This window comes from Leguminivora glycinivorella, chromosome 1 (genome assembly GCF_023078275.1).
Source record: "Leguminivora glycinivorella isolate SPB_JAAS2020 chromosome 1, LegGlyc_1.1, whole genome shotgun sequence".
NCBI classification, from domain to species: Eukaryota; Metazoa; Arthropoda; class Insecta; order Lepidoptera; family Tortricidae; genus Leguminivora; species Leguminivora glycinivorella.
In genome coordinates this window covers 1,431,293-1,452,842 of record NC_062971.1, presented here as the reverse complement: position 1 = coordinate 1,452,842, position 21,550 = coordinate 1,431,293, and the positions used below count along the sequence as shown (strand labels likewise).

General features: G+C 36.0%; 1 protein-coding gene and 1 non-coding gene across 2 annotated transcripts in view; both read left to right on the top strand.

Moving 5' to 3' along the window:
• Positions 1-46: 46 nt before the first annotated feature.
• LOC125232396 overlaps positions 47-21,550 on the top strand; it is a 52,663-nt gene continuing 31,159 nt past the window's right edge. Inside the window, exons 1-3 of the mRNA XM_048138044.1 lie at positions 47-372; positions 2,543-2,729; positions 4,189-4,293. Of these exons, the coding sequence (XP_047994001.1) occupies positions 221-372; positions 2,543-2,729; positions 4,189-4,293 (444 nt within the window). The 5' untranslated portion in view covers positions 47-220. The remainder of the gene's footprint in view (positions 373-2,542; positions 2,730-4,188; positions 4,294-21,550) is intronic.
• Positions 9,384-9,457, top strand: Trnas-uga. The gene has a single exon. It is a non-coding gene; the product is annotated as a tRNA-Ser (tRNA).

Here is a 21,550-nt window from a genome sequence, read left to right as displayed (position 1 = left end):
ATCAATTTGACATTTTACAAGTTCAAGTTTCACAACACTTCTTTCATGATTTCATAATATTATATTCCGCTGAAACTTGAAATAAAACTCCTATACTTTAAGAGAATATCTAACTATAATGGTACTACTAAGATTCACAAAGACAAAAACATTTTGTAAAAACTGTTAGACTAGTTGTCAGGGTTTGTTTTGATGTGCGTGGTAGGTTAGTTACCGAAGGATGAAAGTCGACCGGTATATAAGCCCCCGCGCGAGCGGCGAGAAGCTTATTTCGAGCCAGCCGACGATGTCGGAGGTCGCGGACGGCTCGCCACTTGACGACAACAGTTTGGTCGATATGGACGCTTGCTATGAAACCTTCGACAAGGATGGGTATGTGGTGCCTACGTATATCGTATATGTATGCTTAACTTACTCACACACACTTATGAGTCACGAAAAATTTTCCATGAAATATCCATTTTTCACAAATTTTGAATGTTAACTTAGTTCAAGAAGTAATTGGGCATAAGTTTATAAAACTTTAAATGTTTTTATAACTTGATAACGAATGATAACATTCATTGAAGTACAGATGCAACAAAATTGTTATTCATAATAAATATCATTGAATTGTTTAAACAATATATCAAATAAGTTTTGTTGTACTGTTGATGGTTTTCATTACATAATTTACTTGATATTGAGCACTACTACAGTATGCTGCTTAGCAATTTAAATTTGGGTTCATGTGGTGATGAACTTTCTGTATATATATGTTAATTATAAGATGTAATGTTTTGAAAAGAAGTTGCCCGCCGAGTTTCTTGCCGGTCCCATAGTGGATACCCCCCACCCAACTGAGGGGAGACTGAAATCTTCTCGAGGCTGAGGCGTAGGGTTAGAGCCGGCGTAGCTTTATTTGACGTTCATATGCGCATTGTAATATGCCTACTTGAAAAATAAATATTTCATTTTCATTTTCATATATAAATATTAATGAACATATTGACAAGGTCTCCCATCCCATCCCTAATATGAAATAATAGTTTAAACTGCACTAGTTACTATGAAAACATTTTGCTATGATACAATTATTATTCTTTCCCTTACTCATTTAAAATACAATTATTATTATGTATCCCTCGTGTGAATTAGTTTTTTAAAATAATTTATATACAAAACAGAAAAAGGCTTCAGAATAAATACATAAATTAATCATAATAAAAATAGGTAAAATAGACAGTGATACTTATTATGCTAGCTATATGTATTTATAATACAATTTACAAACTTGGGTATGCTAATGATAGTATCATAACAAATAAGTATGTAACTACATAAGTATATCATTTTAACAATCATCGCAATACATGACTATTTAAGATGCATTAAATATTAAGACATATAATCTTAAACTTCTCATTTATCTCCATTCAGTTACATAGAAAAATTCAATAATTTGCTCAACTGATCAGTCATTAAATTATACAATGCTATTGTTAAGCAGCATTGCTTCTGGTAAATACCCTAAACTATGACGTCTATGACCACATCTCACTGAACAAAACTTCATCATTCATTCTAAGCAAGTATTATTAGTGATAATTAAGGAATGAATAGATGTAGATACAAATGTTTAGTACTTTGAATGTTTTTATGACATTCACATTTAATATTTTAAATAACTTACTTCATTCAATCAACTAGCAAGCATAACAACCATAACTACAAATTCTTTAAGACTATGTCTTCAAGTATGTTTTCAAGACACCACAAGTATGATTTTAGTGCTGATGTTCTATAAAAAATATTAATGCCATTACATTTGTATATTGGACACAATCACTATGAAAAAATACAAGCAATAAATGTTTTAAACTGTAACATATATAGTTTCTATAAAATTATCATGACTAGGCATAAAATCTTAGATAATTTCTGGTACAATATAAAAACCTTGACACAATTAACCCAGCTAATTAGATATAACAATCAATTGGACATTACATAACTACACTCAAAAGAACATTAAAACAAGTCTTCACAGAGTGGTGTTTTTGTAACTTTTTATTAGAGCCAACACAGCTCTTAGATTTGTATGAACTATATGGACTATAAAAAAATTAATTAAATATTATTTATAAAATGAGCATTCCCATTCCCAATTGTAATCACTCATTAAGTACCTATCAGTCAATTTATTTGTTGTTTTCCTCCAATATAATAAATAAATAAATAATAATAAATAAATAAATATTGTAGGACATTCTTACACTAGATTGACTGAGGCCCACGGTAAGCTCAAGAAGGCTTGTGTTGTGGGTACTCAGCAACGATATATATAATATATAAATACTTATATACATAGAAAACATCCATGACTCAGGAACAAATATCTGTGCTCATCACACAAATAAATGCCCTTACCGGGATTCGAACCCGGGATCGTGGCGTAGCAGGCAGGGTCACTACCGACTGCGCCAGACCGGTCGTCAAATGTCAATGATATTACGAATATTACCTAAGTTTTCAGTATTTACACATATAATTTTGTCCTCAGAGACGGCAAACTGAATCTCCAGGAGTTCCGCGTGATCTGTAAAGCTCTCTTCCGAAATGACAAGGGCCACATCTATCCACTCTCTGAGGAAAGGGCTCGGCATATCTTCCAGGTGTTCGACAAAAATAGCGACGGGTTCATTGACAAAGAGGAGTTTACGTTCTGCTGGAACCATTGGATCAAAGTGGTGAGTTGAAAGGTTCCCAGGTGTTCCAGGTCTTCTCCGGGTGATAGGCAAAGTTCTCTTCTGTAATGACAAGGGCTACATCTACCCGCTCTCTAAGGAAAGGGTTCGACACATCTTCCAGGTGTTTCACAAAAATGGCGACGGGTTCATTTAAGCATTTACAAAGAGGAGTTTACGTTCTGCTGGAACCATTGGATCAAAGTGGTGTGTTAAAATACTTCCAGGTGTTCCAGGTCTTTTCGGAAGTAATGTAATGTGTCAAGTTCTCGTCTGACATGACAAGGACCACATCTACTCGCTATTTGTGGAAAGGGCGCGTCACATCTTCCAGCTGTTTGACAAAAATGACGACGGCTTCATCGGTAAGAAGGGTTTACTTTCTCGATGTTTCAAAATTCGGAGTAAAATAAAAATAAGCCGGAACTGATCTGTAACTATATATTTAAAACAGTTTCCCGAGCTTTGGTCGTGGTTGTCATCGATCTTTCATACATGCGATGACTCTGTCGTAGTTATGACCAATAAGTTCATAAGTTCACGAATTCCTATTTCGAGCGGGTAAATAAATAGAATCCACAACCGTAGTGACGTCATGACGCGTGATGTCATTTGCAGGGAACCGATTTATGCCTACACTACGCTTAAAAACATGACAATCGAATCGATAACTCATTTAACTGTTAACAATATTTAACAATGCTTTGGTAAAAGATTTGAATTAAACTACATGTAAACACGAGTTTAGACAAAACTCAAAAGGAGGACAAAAAATATACAGTGTTCTGAATGTTCTAATTAATTGCTTGATCGCCATAGATTACACGAAAACCGCTGGAGATTCGCAATATCCCCTAACTGCAGCGGAATTTTTAAACATACAAGCAATTGACTGTTCCAAATAAATGAGCGGCATTATGACAGTCGAAATGTATGAATCAGACAATTAGTTTTTGCGATTTCCGCATTGGTCCCATAATAAAAGTTATTCATTATGACCTCAAAAGTGACTACGTAAAGTTTGAACGGCGGGCCTTTTTATTTCACCATGTATAAATGAAAATGAAAATGAAATATTTATTTTTCAAGTAGGCATATTACAATGTGCATATGAACGTCAAATAAAGCTACGCCGGCTCTAACCCTACGCCTCAGCCTCGAGAAGATTTCAGTCCCCCCTCAGTTGGGAGGGGGGTATCCACTATGGGACCGGCAAGAAACTCGGCGGGCCACTTCTTTTCAAAACATTACATCTTAATAATAAACATGCATTAAATAACAAGACACAATTTAACATGCAAAAGTATTCATCAAAAAAATGTTAACAGACTAGGTAGGTTTAGCACATCTTGCCTTGTCGCGCGCGAGTCCATACATCAAGCTCGACTTAAGTATGGACTCGCGCGCGACAAAGCAAGTTGTGCTAGAGGGTCAGATATGTATAGCTCTGTTGTAATTTCAGATCGTGCGGCCGGTGAGCGCGTTTCTCGTGGTAGACGTACAGAATGATTTCATCTCGGGGACGCTCAACATCAGCAAGTGCAACGCACAGCAAGACGGTAGCGAGGTAAGTCAGTGTAGGAGTAGGCCGCGGTCGAAACCACAGACTACATAAACTTCATTGTTATATTTGTTACATTTAAGGTACAGAGGAGCTAATCTCGTCTGAGGGACAATTGTAACTGATCCATTTTTTCCATTATTACACTATGATGTTGAGTTCTACATGTATCCACTGAACCCACCTACCATATATACCTAACCGGTGGACACTAATGCAAACATTGTAAAAGATATTTGACATCGCAACATACTTCAAAACAAATGTGTCAAAAATGTGACAGCTCTGGGACAATAGACATTTTTAGCCCTAGAAATTTATATTGTCAATGTCAGGAGAAAAGTGTAGTAAAACTTTTGTTACTAAATAAAATAACCTACAAATAGAAACGTAACGCGCCCTTATAAGGCGCCTGTCCGACCAGTCGCGAGACTCGCGAGAAACCACAAGCTCACAATTTTTATGTCGCTAGTAATAGCTAGTAATATTAGTATGCTAAAATGTATCTCGTTCAGATACGACTAATTAAAAACGAAACTTAGAGCTAAACCAAAATTTATCTTAACATTCTTAACTTAACTAACCTAACAACAAAATTAAAATTTTGAAAAAACCCCCGACCGCGACATAGTGGACCGATTTTCATGAATCATGGCTTAGAACACTCCCGACTAATTCAGCTTTCAAACAAAAAAAAACTAAATCTAAATCGGTTCATCCGTTTGGGAGCTGAAATGCCACAGACAGACACACAGACAGACAGACAGACAAACAGATAGACAGACAGACACGTCAAACTTATAACACTCCGTCGTTATTTAAAAATAGATTAAACGGAGAGAGAATTAAATAGGTGAGGTCTTTTATAATTTCTTCAACAAACTAGTTACGAGTACAGTAGTCAAAAGCACGCGGGATTTTTGATCTATATTATACGGTTCATAATAAAAGCGAAAACATGTTCGTGGACTGAATTCGTCGCCGAATGGCATTTCTGTGACGCGAAACGCCACCGAAACGCCGCAGAAATGTAATCTGGCTCTGTCGCGCCAATACGCAAGAGCGATAGATATAGCTACGAAATAGATATTATCGTGAGCGTTTCGTGAGCGTTTGTGCATTCGGCTACGCACACAGGACAGAGTTAGCCACATTGTCCTTACCTTTTTTACCACCAGTGTGCGTACTCGAATGAACAAACGCTTCATGAACGAATCGTGAGCGAATCGTGAACGAATCGTGAGCGAATCGTGAACGAATCGTGAGCGAATCGTGAACGAATCGTGAAGCGTTTGGGCATTCGGCTACGCACACAGTAAAACCGCCGCCTAAATTTCTTGTCATACTTCTTTATGCAGGTACAGTCAAAGTATAAAATAAAGATACGGACAAAGCCGCAAAAATGTATCCACGTATCCACAACCTTTACTCAACTCCACAACTCGTGGATGGGCATTTGGGACCCAGAATGGGATTCAGAATTTGGGACCCCCCCCCCCCCCCCAATTAACGTAAGTTGTTAACAAAAATTAACTCACTGTCAGTTTTGTGAATATAATTAAGCATGAAATTTCAATAAAAATGTTGTTTTTGTGTTAATTACATAAACTTTAAGCGATAATCCACATTCCGAATGTGAAAATTTTTAGATAGATTTTACTCTTAAGTGATTGTCGTCACAAAACTGATAGCGAGTTAATTTTTGTTAACAACTTTTGCTAATTGGGGGACCCAAATTCTAAAAATGGCCGGATACATATTTTTGGCAGTTTATTCGCATCAATATTTAATACCTGAACTCTACTATCGACCTACATACCTACAAATTATTTCGTTTTCCACATAAACTGTAATAAAGTTAACTAGTAAAGTTATGTAAGCTTAGTTAGGCCGACTTGATGATTTGTAAGTTCCGTTCCGACCCGACCGTAGTTCAATTTTCTTATTTCTGGGGCAAACTTTTTTACGAGTTCCGAACCTATTAAGATTTTGTAGAGTACAAAGTTAAAACTATTTGTGTTTATATCTATTGTATTTTTATTTGTGTCAAAAAACACAACCTATGTCCAATATTCAAACCTGGAACTTTGCATTTTTGACCAATACCAACTAATAGGCTCCTCATCTAATGACGTAATATATATGTACCTACATATTAATGATTTAAAAAAATAATTAATAGTTATTTGTTATACAAGGGGGCAAAGTTGTATTTTAACGCCGAGTGTGGAATTGAAAAACGAGCAAGTGAAAGGATTCTATAGTTGAACCACGAGCGAAGCGAGTAGTTACTAGAATCCTGAACTTGCGAGTTTTTTAACACACGAGAAGTAAAATACATTGCACCCGAGTGTAACATCCCGACTTTTCCCCGTCACTATAGCGAGGAAACTACAACGCAAAAAATGCGTTTATCACTGCTTCCAGTATTTCCACAGGAGGTAAATCATCTTTATTACTAGATTCACCTACTTTTATCAATTTTCAAGCAGTTAATTTGACTTTATTCAAGGTCAAATTACTTTACCAAAACATATTCAGTACAGATGGTGCTTTTTTTACGCACTAGTGCGAGAAGTGGTTCATTTCTTGTCAGAAAGAAAATTCGTACAGATGTAGTGCGAAAAAACCGGCCAAGAGCGTGTCGGGCCACGCTCAGTGTAGGGTTCCGTAGTTTTCCGTATTTTTCTCAAAAACTACTGAACCTATCAAGTTCAAAACAATTTTCCTAGAAAGTCTTTATAAAGTTCTACTTTTGTGATTTTTTTCATATTTTTTAACCATATGGTTCAAAAGTTAGAGGGGGGGGACGCACTTTTTTTTCCTTTAGGAGCAATTATTTCCGAAAATATTAATATTATCAAAAAACGATCTTAGTAAACCCTTATTCATTTTGAAATACCTATCCAACAATATATCACACGTTGGGGTTGGAATGAAAAAAAATATCAGCCCCCACTTTACATGTAGGGGGGGGTACCCTAATAAAACATTTTTTTCCATTTTTTATTTTTGCACTTTGTCGGCGTGATTGATATACATATTGGTACCAAATTTCAGCTTTCTAGTGCTAACGGTTACTGAGATTATCCGCGGACGGACGGACGGACGGACGGACGGACGGACGGACGCACGGACAGACAGACATGGCGAAACTATAAGGGTTCCTAGTTGACTACGGAACCCTAAAAAGGGTCTCCTTCGTAAGTAAACGTTTGTATTTGTCATGCTAGTTCAGTCAATGTCAGTGCATCTTCTACCGAGACTGACTGAAATAGCATGACACGTTCGTACGTTTCTGTGACACTTCGTATTGTCACAGAAACGTACGAACTGACTACATCTGTAACTCTTTTCGCACTAGATCTGTAACTCGTGTCGATTTAAAATATCGCCACTCATTTCGAACCTCCTTTTTTACGCACTTGTATCGTAATGCACTATTACTAGTTCAGTAGGATCTCAAAATCAATGATCTTCCTCAAAACCGTAACCTAACCCAAAGCAATCATTCGCTTTCGATTAATCCATACCTACTATTCCGTACTGAATATGGCACCCTTTAGTTATATCGATAATTCCTTCCAATTTCATCGCAATGCGTCTAATCGCTAAATATCCTATACAACATAAACACATCGTCCTGAAGTATTACCCCTATCCTCGTGGCGCCCAATGTACTTTCTAAAGTACATAATGGTTTCAATGGAATTTTAACTTTCATGTAAACAAATAAAATATAATTTCTTAAGTTTCTAAAATTTCGAACAAATGAAATTGAATTAAATCTCAAGTACTATAAGAATTAAAATTCCCTAGCAAAAATATAATTTATAGCTAGGCTTAGGTTTAGGCTAGGAGCTTAGGCTATTATTAAGGTATTAAATATAGATGCGTACAAAGTGCCTAATATATGTATACACAACTTTATTGCTTACTTTAACGTATAAGCAATAAAGTTGTGGATACATATTCTTGCCTCTTTATCTGCATCCACATTTAATTAATTGTACCAACCCACATATCGTCACTACTTTAAAAAAAACTTGTATCTTCGTCTGTCAATGAAAAGAAAATTGTAGTAAGTATGTATGGAATGCATATAGACTTACTGCGTTTTAACTTTGAGGAACAGCGTGAAATACGAGATTTTTTAAAAGTAGTGACGATATGCTTCTCAACTCTAAGTCGTAACTTATAAAGTTCAGTTCGTTTATAGACGTAACATATATCAGCGTTTTCAACTGTAAATATGGTAAGGTTCATATTGTGGTCTCTGTGTTTGTATCGATCAAACGTGTGACGTCACCAATCGCCTAATAGATAGTGTGTGGGATCGATGGAGCTGCTTGACGTAGCACTAGCGAAAGTGTTTTCCCCTCACTAGCTCGGAAACACGTGTTTTGTCCTTTAATACCAGCGGGTAAAAACGCATTTTATCCACTAGTGGGTAAAGTAATTTGACCTTGAATAAAGTCAAATAACCTGTTTTAAAATTGATAAAAGTAGGTGAATCTAGTAATAAAGATAATTTACCACCTGTGGAACTACTGGAAGCAGTGATAAACGCATTTTTTGCGTTGTAGTTTCCTCGTCATAGTGAGGGGAAAAGTTTTGTGTTACACTCGGGTGCAAATGTATTTTACTTCTCGTGTGTTAAAAAACTCGCAAGTTCAGGATTCTATTCTCGAACCACTCGCTTCGCTCGTGGTTCAACTATAGAATCCTTTCGCTTGCTCGTTTTTCAATTCCACACTCGGCGTTAAAATACAACTATACTTATAGCCGGAATAAATGTCAGAAATACACAAAACACAAAAGATCTTCGAGAAGTCGATAACCGATGCCTTTTGGATTCAATTTGACGCAGCTAACAAACATCAATGGGCTTATTTTCTATTTAAGTTTGACTTACTATGCTAGTTAATGAAATAAGAAGATTAAAATCTATGTAGGGGACAAATCAAATTATTTTATTAAATATTTTTTGATTTGTTTTTTTTTTTATGTAGTAACACTACTATATATAAATTATTAAACTGAAATAGATACCATACACTAAAGCAAAAGCGATCAAGCCCACTGGCGGTGGTGGCGGTCGGGGTGGTGTAGTGGTCGAACACGTCAGCCGTGATAGCTGGAGACCCGGGTTCGATTCCCGGCTTCGCCACCAGTGGGCTTGATCGTTTTTTAACCCCCGACGCAAAAACGAAGGGGTGTTATAAGTTTGACGTGTCTGTCTGTGTGTATGTCTGTCTGTCTGTCTGTCTCTCTGTTTGTCTGTCTGTCTGTCTGTGTGTGTCTGTCTGTGGCATCGTAGCTCTTGAACGGATGAACCGATTTTGATTTAGTTTTTTTTGTCTGAAAGCTGAGTTAGTCGGGAGTGTTCTTAGCCATGTTTGATGAAAATCGGTTCACTAGGTCGCGGTCGGGGGTTTTCTCAATATCGATAAACATTTTGCTCTGCAGGGCTCAGACAGGACAGTATCTCGACATACATCACGTCAATTACAGATGTAGGATTTTCATTCGAATTTTTCGGGAGACGTTCGTATTTGTCACGCTAGTTCAGACACTGTCAGTACGTCTTGTACTGACACTGACTGAAATAGCATGACACGTTCGTACGTTTCTGTAAACATACGAAGGAAAAGCTTTTCGCACTATATATATCTGTACATAACCACAGCGACATAATCCCGCGCCAATGATGAGCTAGCCTTGCTGATATACGGCATACAAATACCATATACCTACCACAAAAAAAACATCGCTAAAAGCGATCTCATACCTATAGGTACTAATATTTTGTGCGCACTTTGTCAACCTTTATAATTGCATTTTCATTTGACACACCCGCATGGTAAATTAAAGCAATTAATTCTAATAATGCAAATCGAATTGTCAATTCGAGCAAAATTACATTTTGCCTAAATACATAGCTATAAGTAGGTACAGTCAGTGTCAGAAGTCTTGTGTCAATAAATAGGGAACTTGACTGTTCTTAAAATAAAATATTTTATACCATGCACGAAATAAAACATCAGATAATTATAAGAAAAACAAGGACAGAAGTTATTTTTAAATCCAATTTCTATTTAAGAACTCTGGTAGAAATATATAAAGTAACTGCATTGACCGTGACGTCACGCAATTCTATTTCATATTATTTCTATATTAGCAAGTTATATATTATTACACACTGCTATCACTGCAATGTCACAGTTTCATTTTCTTTCAACCCCTTACTTGCCAAGAGTGGCACTGAAGCTTTAGTAGTTTCATGTGCTCTGCCTACCCCTTTATGGGATACAGGCGTGATTGTATATGTATGTATGTATGTATATATTATTAATAAAATGTCTATATCTATGTCAGAATACTAAGTACGTTGTTTCGTTCGCTAATTTTGTTGCTGACTGTACTGGCAAAGCTCTTAACTGACTATAGACGGACCTTAATTAAATGGAATATGGATTAAATCAGTTAACTTTGCAATCGATGGTTCGTAGTAAACAGCGAACTATCAGTATGGCCAGCCAAGCGTGAACTGACAATAGAACTAGGATATTTGGTTTAATCGACCGTGCCGTGGTAAATAAGGCACATGCAGTGTTACCCAGTACCGACGTAACTACCTCTACATCATAAGGTGAGGCGAAGCCTCCATAGAACTCATAGAGGAATAAGTAAGGCAGGAGTTGTTTAATGTTTAATGTTTATTAGGGCACAAACGGTACAATTTATCTTATAAAATAATGTTATCAGTTAATACAAGAACCAATGAAGATGCCACAAGTTGCTAATGCATTTACGTGTACAAAATCGGAACGAACTCGTTGTAACTCCATACATCAGTGAATGCGGGTTATTTGTATAGGCATAGTTAAGTGACATCTAGCGACAATCACGCGTCAATCACGCGTCAAATAGCGTGAATTATCAGTACCACTACTCGATACTAGGTGGCAACTGCGTCTCGTCTGCCAAAAATTTAATATTAGAATAGTTTACAACTTATATTACAAGCAGAAGGAATTGAAAACAGAATACTGATTAATACTATTGTAATATTAGCTAAAAATTGGTGAGCATTAGACTAATAATTATTCACCCTTTAGTATTATAGTACATATTAGTCTTATACATTTAAACGGGCAAATCTTGTATCTATATAGTATATACGTTTATATATTTCGGGAATCTCGGAAACGGCTGTATCGATTTCAATAAAACCTGAGGTTTTCGGGGCCAAAAATCGATCTGGCTAGGTGTTATCATGTCTGAGAATACGCGAATTTTGGTGTTTCCTATTTGCCGAGCAAAACTCGTTTTCCCAGATATAATATCCTAATAAAACTACCTTGCCCTAACTCATATTTTTGTCAGCGGGTAAAGTTATTACCATAGCTCAACGATGATGCGTTGTGGAACCTCTGGAAGTGCATCTAACTATATTTAAGGCTGACTGCTTACCATCAGTCGGGCAGTGTGCTAGTTTGCCACCTACGCAGTTTACAAAAAACCGAATCCGAAGGTGACAGAAGCTTCAAACTGTGCTAATTAAGTCCCTTACATAAGATTGATCTGGACCCAGGCTAATCTAAACACTAAAGGCCTCAAACTAGAAAACCCTAATTTTAGTCGTCTTAGTTCGCAATTAGCTGCATTATTACATTTTACTAATTGGCAACAGTTTAACCATCTTGGGAACAAAAATGGTAGACAATTAGACTTGGTCCTTTCTAACAACGATTGCGTTGTCAATTCCGTGAGCCCTTTGGTTCCGATCGATGCTCATCACCCTGTCTTTTGTGTAAAGATGGACACTGATTTGATTGAGCGTTGTTTGAAACCTGCTCCACGTAGGATCCGTCGTTTTCATGCAGCTGACTACGCTAAAATTAATACAATTATAGAACAAATCGATTGGGCATCGCATTTAGACTCTGCAGACATTGAAATTGCAATTGAATCATTTTATTCGCAAATAAACACAATTATTGCTGATTATGTACCGTCTAAAATAGTCTCTATTAATCAATCCAAATTTCCTGCATGGTACTCACATTCTCTTATAAAATTAATTAAGAAAAAAAATCGTTTGCACAAGAAATGGAAAACCTATAATAGAGCTAGCGATTATGACTCTTTCTCATTTTTACGGTCCCAAGTGAAGTCCTATGGAAATTGCATGTTATAAATTATTTATATCAAGGGCCGAAAATAACATAAAGTTTAACTCGAAGTCATTCTGGTCGTTTATAAAATCAAAAAAAAGTAATTCTGGTATACCTGACTCTTTATATTTAGACGACGTATCAGCTAATGATGGATACTGTGCAGCTAATTTGTTTAACACATTTTTTCAATCTGTTTTTGAACCGATTGATAATACGACCACGCTTTGCGAGGCAAGTTCTTCAGTACACGTTATAAGTAATGTAGAGATTACTCAACCGATAGTTGAAAAATACCTAAAGTCACTGAATGAAACTAAGGGGTGCGGTCCAGACGGTATCCATCCTATATTTCTGAAGCGTTGCAGCAATACTCTTGCGTTGCCAATTTGTTTATTATTCAGGTTATCTTTGAGGTCAGGATTACTACCTAAGGTCTGGAAAAAATCTATTATAGTTCCAATTTTCAAAGGTGGTGATAAACATGACATTAAGAGGGGGTCGTACGAAATCCTCGAAAAGTGCATTCGGCGTTTAACAAATGCTGCTCACATTTCTAAATTAAATGAAATAAAATAAATGTAGTTATTATCTTAAAGAGTGTGTCTACAACTTTTGACTATTCACAATCTCCAATTATTAACGGTGTAATAACTAAACCCACACAAAGTTGACCTAAAATGAGAAAAACGTATGTCGCCGTTTAGTAAACTTTGTTAAAAAAATTCAATACCCTAGTTATGACATTATGTGATTCTGAAAGCCAGATAAATGGACTACAAGTTTTGAGGTTTTTTATATTTTTCCTCTTAAAGGCAACAAAGAAATTTTACCTTAAATTTAAACTATCGTAAAATTTCCATACATTCGCCATTGCTGTCAGAATTCTCCTTTCGATTAGATGCCGTGAGCGGCTCATCGGAGGCAGACGTGTCGCCGGTCGCTCCGCGTTGACAATTAAATTTGACAAATATTTTGACAGAAAATAGTGTACGTACACGAAAAACCATACCAGTGTAAAACTGTGCTCAAAATAAATAGGGTAAGTCGATAATGTCAGGTGGAGATCCAATCTCATTTAAAGTGTAAAGGTGCATGGCTTGTGCATCAAAAATAAATAAAAATATATCACATTATTAAAGAAAATAACGAACACAACCGAATGAGTATAAATGATTTCATTCTAGTTCGGCTAAATTGAAAAGAGTTTCATGTTTTCTTTTACTCATTGGAATAAATTTTCATTACGCTGGTATTAACAGTACGTCATTTTAAAAATATATATGACAACACCTACGTCAAATTCTGTCAACCAGGTTGTATGTAAACAATTATGATTTAATTTATTTTTACATATTTAGATCGATTCTTACTTAGAATAGAAGAAAGGGAAATGCGGGCGGGTATATAAGTACCTATTTATTAAATACAATATTCCGTATGTTGTGCTTCTGGTTCAAATTTTTATATAAAAAAATGTTTCAATTTCATTAAAGATTACCCTGTGCATACCATGAACACGTAAGTAACCGTAAGTTCATCGTTGTTTAGAAAGTAACGCTCGTTTTGAATGGCACTTCTCCATTCAACTAGACCAGGCAGGCAAGTATGGTCGCGCGATAAATGATAAAACATCTGGCCGTCCCTAACGAACTTACTAATAGTGCGATAGGGACGGCCTGATATTTTATCGTCTATCGCGCGACCATGCTTCCCGTGCAGATGTTCATGGAACAGTCACCAGCATACGTATATGACTATGAACGGCCGTGACAACATATCCGATTCTCTATAGGGGCCATAAGTATATGACGACATATTCCCGGCAAAAAATTGTGATGCCTCGTGACCGGCAAAAACATAGTCTCTCTTTCTAGCGTCTCGCGAGCGTAGCGTCGGGCCAACTGTATGGAAAAAGACGCCGCGTCGCGTCGGCGCGGCTTAGCCATACAGTTGGCCCGACGCTACGATCGCGAGACGGTAGATGTGGGAGGGTCCTTATCCGTATAAATATCTGATCGGGTCGCTTAAAAATATTTGTTTCCTTATAAAAATCTAAATTACACTCTCACTCGCATAATTATCTATCCATTGTTAAAGCAAATATATATCTTACGGGCTAGAAATCATTAATATGTAATTAAAGTGCAATAACAAACCCTACTTTAGTTGCCTTAGAGCGGTAAATTGTATGAGGTGATTTGAGATCTCACGAAACACAGAATACAGAATTTATTGATAAAATAAAAGTACATTTTACAAGTCAAAAATAATATACAAAATTTACAATAATTTACACAATTAAAATTTAAATATCATTAATATAACACAATTATTTGCTCGTTTTTAGGGTTCCGTACCTCAAAAGGAAAACCGGAACCCTTATACTTTGTTGTCCGTCTGTCCGTCCGTCCGTCCGTCTGTCAAGACCCTTTTTCTCAGGAACGCGAAAACCATAAATTTTTAGTTACATCACATAATATATTTTTTTTTAATAATTTTAACCTTACTACCCATTTTTTTGCAATAAAAATACCATAGTTATGACTCGATTGTCGTAATGAACGAACTTTGTAAACCTTGCAGGTTTGTACGGAACCCTCGGTGCGCGAGTCCGACTCGCACTTGGCCGGTTTTTTTTTTTTAGTGCAATTTTGGGTCAACGATCTTTCGATCGATCGATCTTTGGTTGGTTGTTATTATACACATAAATTCACACGTGCAGTATTATACATATTGTCGTTGCATATGTCTGTCTCATCTGTTCTTAAACTATGACAACTAAACTTATTACAATTATTACAAATCTGATATCAGAAGCCTTTTTACAAGCTTTTATTCAACTTGCCTTGTTAGTTTGGTTCAAAACGTAGAAGCTAAATTTGACCCACTTTCCGGTTTCCGATTGAGCTGAAATTTTGCACACATATGTAAATCACGTGACAATGCAATATTATGGTATCATGGAGGTGATCTGATGATGGAGCAGAAAGGTGGTTAGAGGAACTCTGTTATGAAACGTCGTATCCCCATTGAGTAAGGGGTTTTTAGAAACATCTCGGAGAGCAATAGATGATTGTTGAAAGAAAGGTACAGTCGGCTAAGGTAAAGCTTGTGCCAAAAATGAAATTTTTGCAAAAAAAAAAAATTATTATAAATTGGGAGGTGTAATTTTTTATTATCTCTGCATTTCATTGAGAAGAAAAACCGGCCAAGAGTGCGTCGGGTCACGGTCAGTGTAGGGTTCCGTAGTTCCAGGGAAAATAGTATATTTAGGGGCATGAAAATGTCTGTCAAAGTTGGCATTTAAATTTGTTGTATTATTTACTCATTTTAACTTTATTTTTGTGTGAAATTTTGCTCAGAATTTTTTCGTTATCCTTTTGAATGTAGTGTATACCTACACTTCTAAAGTTTATGTTCCATACATACTTACTACAATTTTCTTTTCATTGACATACGATTTCAATTTCAATTTTCAATTTCAATTTGATGGATAAATATCCGTGGCCTGAGGGGTGAATAGGATCAGGAATGGGGGGAATCGGGTCGCAAAGGGGGTGAATAGGTTTACGAAGGGGGTGATTAGGGTCGGAAGAGGGGTGAATTGGGATGTGCGGTCAATGGTTGTCAAATTGTATAAAAGATATATATAACTTACCTAAAGTGATGTTTTTATGAATGACCTCTCTGTATATGGACGCAATTTATACGTCAATGTATTGCTTCGTAGTTAGACTAGATACAAGAAATCAACATTTAGAAATGTTAATTACACTTCTGTCAACCTCCACGTTTCACCCATGATTGCTATAATATAAATGGATTTACTTTAAAATAAAAATCATAAGTATGAAACTATACAACTAGGGAAGAAATAAAATTATTTTATTGAATAATTTTTGATTTGTTCTTTTTCAAGTTTATATAAATAATAAATTCTCAATTCGCTCAAAGGTTGAAAGAGACACCTTATAGGGATAAGTTCGCCTTTGTACACCATAACTATACTGTATTTATATGTCCTAACTTGTCTTATGTACAATAAAGTGTTCACATACATACATACATAAGAATATTGTATTGTATTGTACATAAATTGAAATAGATATCATACACGAAAGAAAAAACGACAAGGCCTACTGATGGCCGAGCCGGGAATCGAACCCGGGTCTTCAGCTTACGCAGCTAACGTCATTACCACTAGGCCACCCGCCCGCCGTGTGGTACCCAACGAAATTTCTCTAGTGTATGTTATCTCTGATAGGCACATTTTGACCACCTCGTATATGAATCTTATAAGGCCCATTTGCACCAACCACTTAACTCAGGGTTAGTGGGCTGTCAACTGTCAAATTCCATGTAAAATAGTGGGTTAACCCTCAGGTTAATCCTCCATCTTCGTTGGTGCAAGTGGCACTTAGAGGATTACGGTATAGCGAGAGACATGGCGGGTTCGATTCCCGGCTCAGCCACCAGGGGGCCTTGTCGTTATTACTTTCGTGCGTGATATCTATTTCAATGTATAAGCATGAAAATGGTTATGACTTTATTTTCAAATAAGTAATTTTTACTGATAAACTTTTTTTTTTTGGCATTTAATTTTGTAAGGTATGCTCCCAGCCGAAGATCAGCGCTGATGAAGAGGCACCAAAGAAAACACGTCCGTTCCATACAAGATTTATTAGCAGAGAGCGAAAATATAAACCTACCCACAATCAGTCGGTGCCTATAATTACTAAACTACCCACATATGTCACAAATTTATTTCAAAAAAACTTAATGTCATTATCAGTTTGCCGTTAATATTTGTGGGGTTTGAAATTGGACCAGAAGTGATATTAAAAAAAAAACTATACATTTATATTATAACCTTTTGAATTTTGGAAGTCGGTTAAAAAATCTGGCCAAATGAGAATCTTTTTTCGCACAATTGTAAAACTAAATTATCTTTACTAGTTACCTCTAAAATACTAAATGAAATGACATCTATTGCGAATTAAGTAGTTTGCATAAATTAGTAACCCAATTCACCTAGAGACGGCGCTGCACTTTGGGCTACTTAGTATAGTACATCGTTTTCTGAAGATTTTGGGTTCATGGGGTCGGAACGGGTATGAACTACCGTAATTTGTGCTGAATAGGACCAAAACCGACTTTTGAACGTCGATAGCACTTTTTTTATATGTTCCATGCTAATTTTTTACACAAAAAATCTTCCAGCGGTGTGAACTTCGGTTTGTCTTTGAAAATATGTCGTTTTATTTAGTAATTTTCGCTCACCCTAACGTTGGGGTGAATAGGGAAAAGTGCTAGGGTTGACCCTTTTGGACTAACAAAACCTGACTAACTAATATGTTATGAGTAGTCGGTTATGTATTAATAAAATAAATTTATCGAAATCTACACATATGATAACCTTAAACCAACCTTTATGAATGGTGCTCTGACGCAGTGAACAAGTAAGTATGGTCGTGGGCAGTGCGGATAACGTGTTAAAATATAAGCATAGTTTGTTGCTATTTTTCATGTTTAAATAACAAACAAACTAACCTAGTGGTATTCAAGTAAAAGGTTCACAGTGAATATTAAGTAGCTTGCCAGAAATGGGTTTCTGCTTAGCTATACCTACCATTGTAAGTATTGAGTTTTGTATCATAAAGTCAAACTAGGCATTTATTACTAATGATTTACTATGTGGGGAGTGTGGGGTGCCTTTGATCACTTGCATGGGGTAACATTGACCATAATGACACATAGTTGATTATTGTCTGATTATGTCACGATACTTATTGAGTTGAGGCAGATAATTTGATCTCTTCGTGTGATAAATATTGAAACAATTGCAAATAAAGTTGGTTTTTCGAAGATGGTAGGTAATTTTTATTTTTGATCAAAGTAACCCCAAAATAGCGTTAAAGAGTTGTAATATTTGACTGTGCGAACCGTTTTTTTATCTTTTCTTGAGATAAAATACTTTTGCAAGGGGTTACATTCGATTACCATTTAAAAAAACATAGGGTATCAAAGTAACCCCAATGTCAGTTTAAGTTTGATCTCATAGTTTTTTTTTCTGCGTACATTATTTTGTTACTTTTCTAGATTTTAGCAGGAAAAGACTAAAAAAGTTGATGGTCCCATTTTTTTTCTTTCTTTACAGTTAATGGATAAAAATACCCATTAAATGTAGAAGCTAGCTATAGCTACCCATTACATGTAGAAGCTAGAGAAGTTTAAATTCCCAAATTGGTCAATGTAACCCCAGTTTACGGTAGACACCGTGAATCTATTCTAATAATTCTCTATTTATTTGAAAGAAAAGTCGTTACAATACTAAAATATGCAAAATGCTTTTCATATATAGTTACAAACTTAGTTCAGAATTTTTTTTCGTACAACTTTTATTAAATTGGTCTACTTATCAAGTTCAAAATAATTTTCCTAGAAAGTCTTTATAAAGTCCTGCTTTTGAGATTTTTTCATATTTGAGAAAACAGCCCTTATTGCCTGAAATACGGCAGTGATATTGACATTGACATTTGCTTTTTCGTATTTTGACTGCACTGTTGTATTTTTTGCCATGCTAATTTGAACCTTATCTCTGAGCGATGTTTTTTAATTTTCAGTCACGTCACAGATGTTTATGACATAACATCTAGGTATTTAGCCATTTAAAAAAAACTACAAGGGACTTTACAGACGTGGCGACTGCAACTGGTACAGGGCCTAAGCTATAATTTAAAATTATATTGTGATTTTTATATGTTTTTTTGTGTTTTATTTATTACCAAGTATGAGTTTCAACATTTTCAACTCAAGAAACTGAAATTTAGAGAAGAGACTCGGAAATTGGGTAAGATAAAGAGTCTGATGCAGATGGCGATGGCGGTATTGGGATAAGATAAGATATGCGTCGATATTCCCTGTCTTTCTTTGTGTCTCTGACTTGACTGCTGCTAGCTGTACTATATTCATTAGGTTTTTATTTTATACACATACTTTATTTTGTATCAAACTAAATGATAAAAAAAACCTAACGACCAAAAAGAATAAAGAAAATATCTGATAGTCTTTAATACAACCCGCATATACGTAATGCACAGCACAGGCCTCTGAAGACCTGCAGGGCAATCATAGTCGCGCAATAAATGATAAAACATCGGACCGTCCCTATTGCACTTACAAATAGTGCGATAGGGCTGAATGTTTTATCATTTATCACGCGACCATAATTGTCTGCCTGGAGGTATCGGCCTTCACACACGACTTTGAATAATGTTTGCGGGATAGGCAGGCTGACGATTTTTAATCTAAGTATAGAAAAGTAACGCAAAATGAAGTGCAAAGTAATTTGAAATACACCTAGATAAACAATCAACTGAGTAAGGAACGTTATCTACATATTTAGGTAAATGATGATAAGGAAAGCTAGATGATGCGTATTTTTTCTCTGTCTTCTTGTATGCTACCTTTTTTACAGTTTAATTTCTCAAAGGAGGTCAGTAGTTGACTACAAACTCAAAATAACACTCTTGAAAAAAATTAAGGGTCACTGACCTTTCACAGTAAATTGAGGTAGTGTGAGTGAAGGGTGTTTGTGTGTGTAATGGGGTAATTTGACAGATTCTGAAAATTCTCCCTGCTCTACCCCCTCCGTGGTATTTCGAAATTATCAGTCCTACCTAAGTTGTTTGAGAAAATTATATTTGATAAATTATATCCTACTATACGACCAATGATAATTACTCAGCAGCATGGCTTCATTAATAAGCGGTCAACAGAGACGAATCTATGCGAATTATTCGATTATATACTGAACGCTATGGATGGTAATTATCAGGTAGACGCTGTATATACGGACTATTCCAAAGCGTTCGATAAAATTTCTCATAGTCTTTTAATTAAGAAAATTGAACATTTCGGAATACATGGCGATTTATTGCGCTGGCTTACCTCTTACTTGCGAGATAGGACTCAAGCCGTTACTGTCAAAGGTCATACATCCAGTTTCATTCCAATAACCTCTGGGGTCCCGCAAGGTTCCCATTTAGGCCCATTACTATTTAATATATTTATCAACGATGTTACTTCTTGCTTTACAAACTCGAACGTTCTTTTATATGCAGATGATTCCAAATCTTCAAAATTTTTAAATTAATTAAGTCCAAAGCTGACTGCTTTAAACTACAGGATGATTTAAACAGGTTGAATGCGTATTGTCAAAATAATAGGCTTAACCTTAACGTAAAAAAATGTTCCATTATTACTTTCACTAGAAAAAAAAAGCCTATTCATTTTGACTACGCAATCGGTAACCAGAAACTGGAAAGAGTGACAGAGGTCAGGATACAGAGGAAGGACTTAGGAGTACATGTTGATGACAAGTTACAGCTAGTTTCACATGTTGAGAAAGTAACATCTAAAGCATACAGAATGCTTGGGTTTATTCTTCGCCAAAGCAAGGATTTCAAAAACCCCAATACTTTACTGCTTCTCTACAACGCATTTGTAAGATCTCGCTTGGAGTACGCGTCCACAGCTTGGAGTCCTTTCTACTCGGTACATATCAAGTCTGTAGAGGCTATTCAAAAAAAATTCCTAAATTATCTCCGATATAGATTCCCAACTTTCAAATGTAACATTGAAAGCCTCCAGGTTAGGGCTTCCAATACCGGGATCCCGGTATCTCGGGATCCCGGGATCCCGCCTTTTTTTGGGCCCATTTCAATACCGGTATTTAATTTAGCAATACCGGGATCCCGGTATTTTTAAAAACTAACAAATTATGCCAATTTAACGTAAATTACTCATCAAAAACGTAAAATTTCTGCATCATGATGGTCACTACACGCGTAAATCTTGCTTGTTGCTCTCTTTTCTCGATTTGACACATTCTCTGTTTGGTGTTTTTGCAAGATTTGTATGAAAATGATAGTTTTTTCGATGATTACCCAGATAAAGAATTAAAGTTACGCGTCAAAAGCATTCATTGAGGAGGGTCTGCCGCGAACAGTTTTTGACACATTTGTCGCACTTGTGACTTCGCACGTAAGTGTGACAGAAAAGCAACACGTCAAACGTAG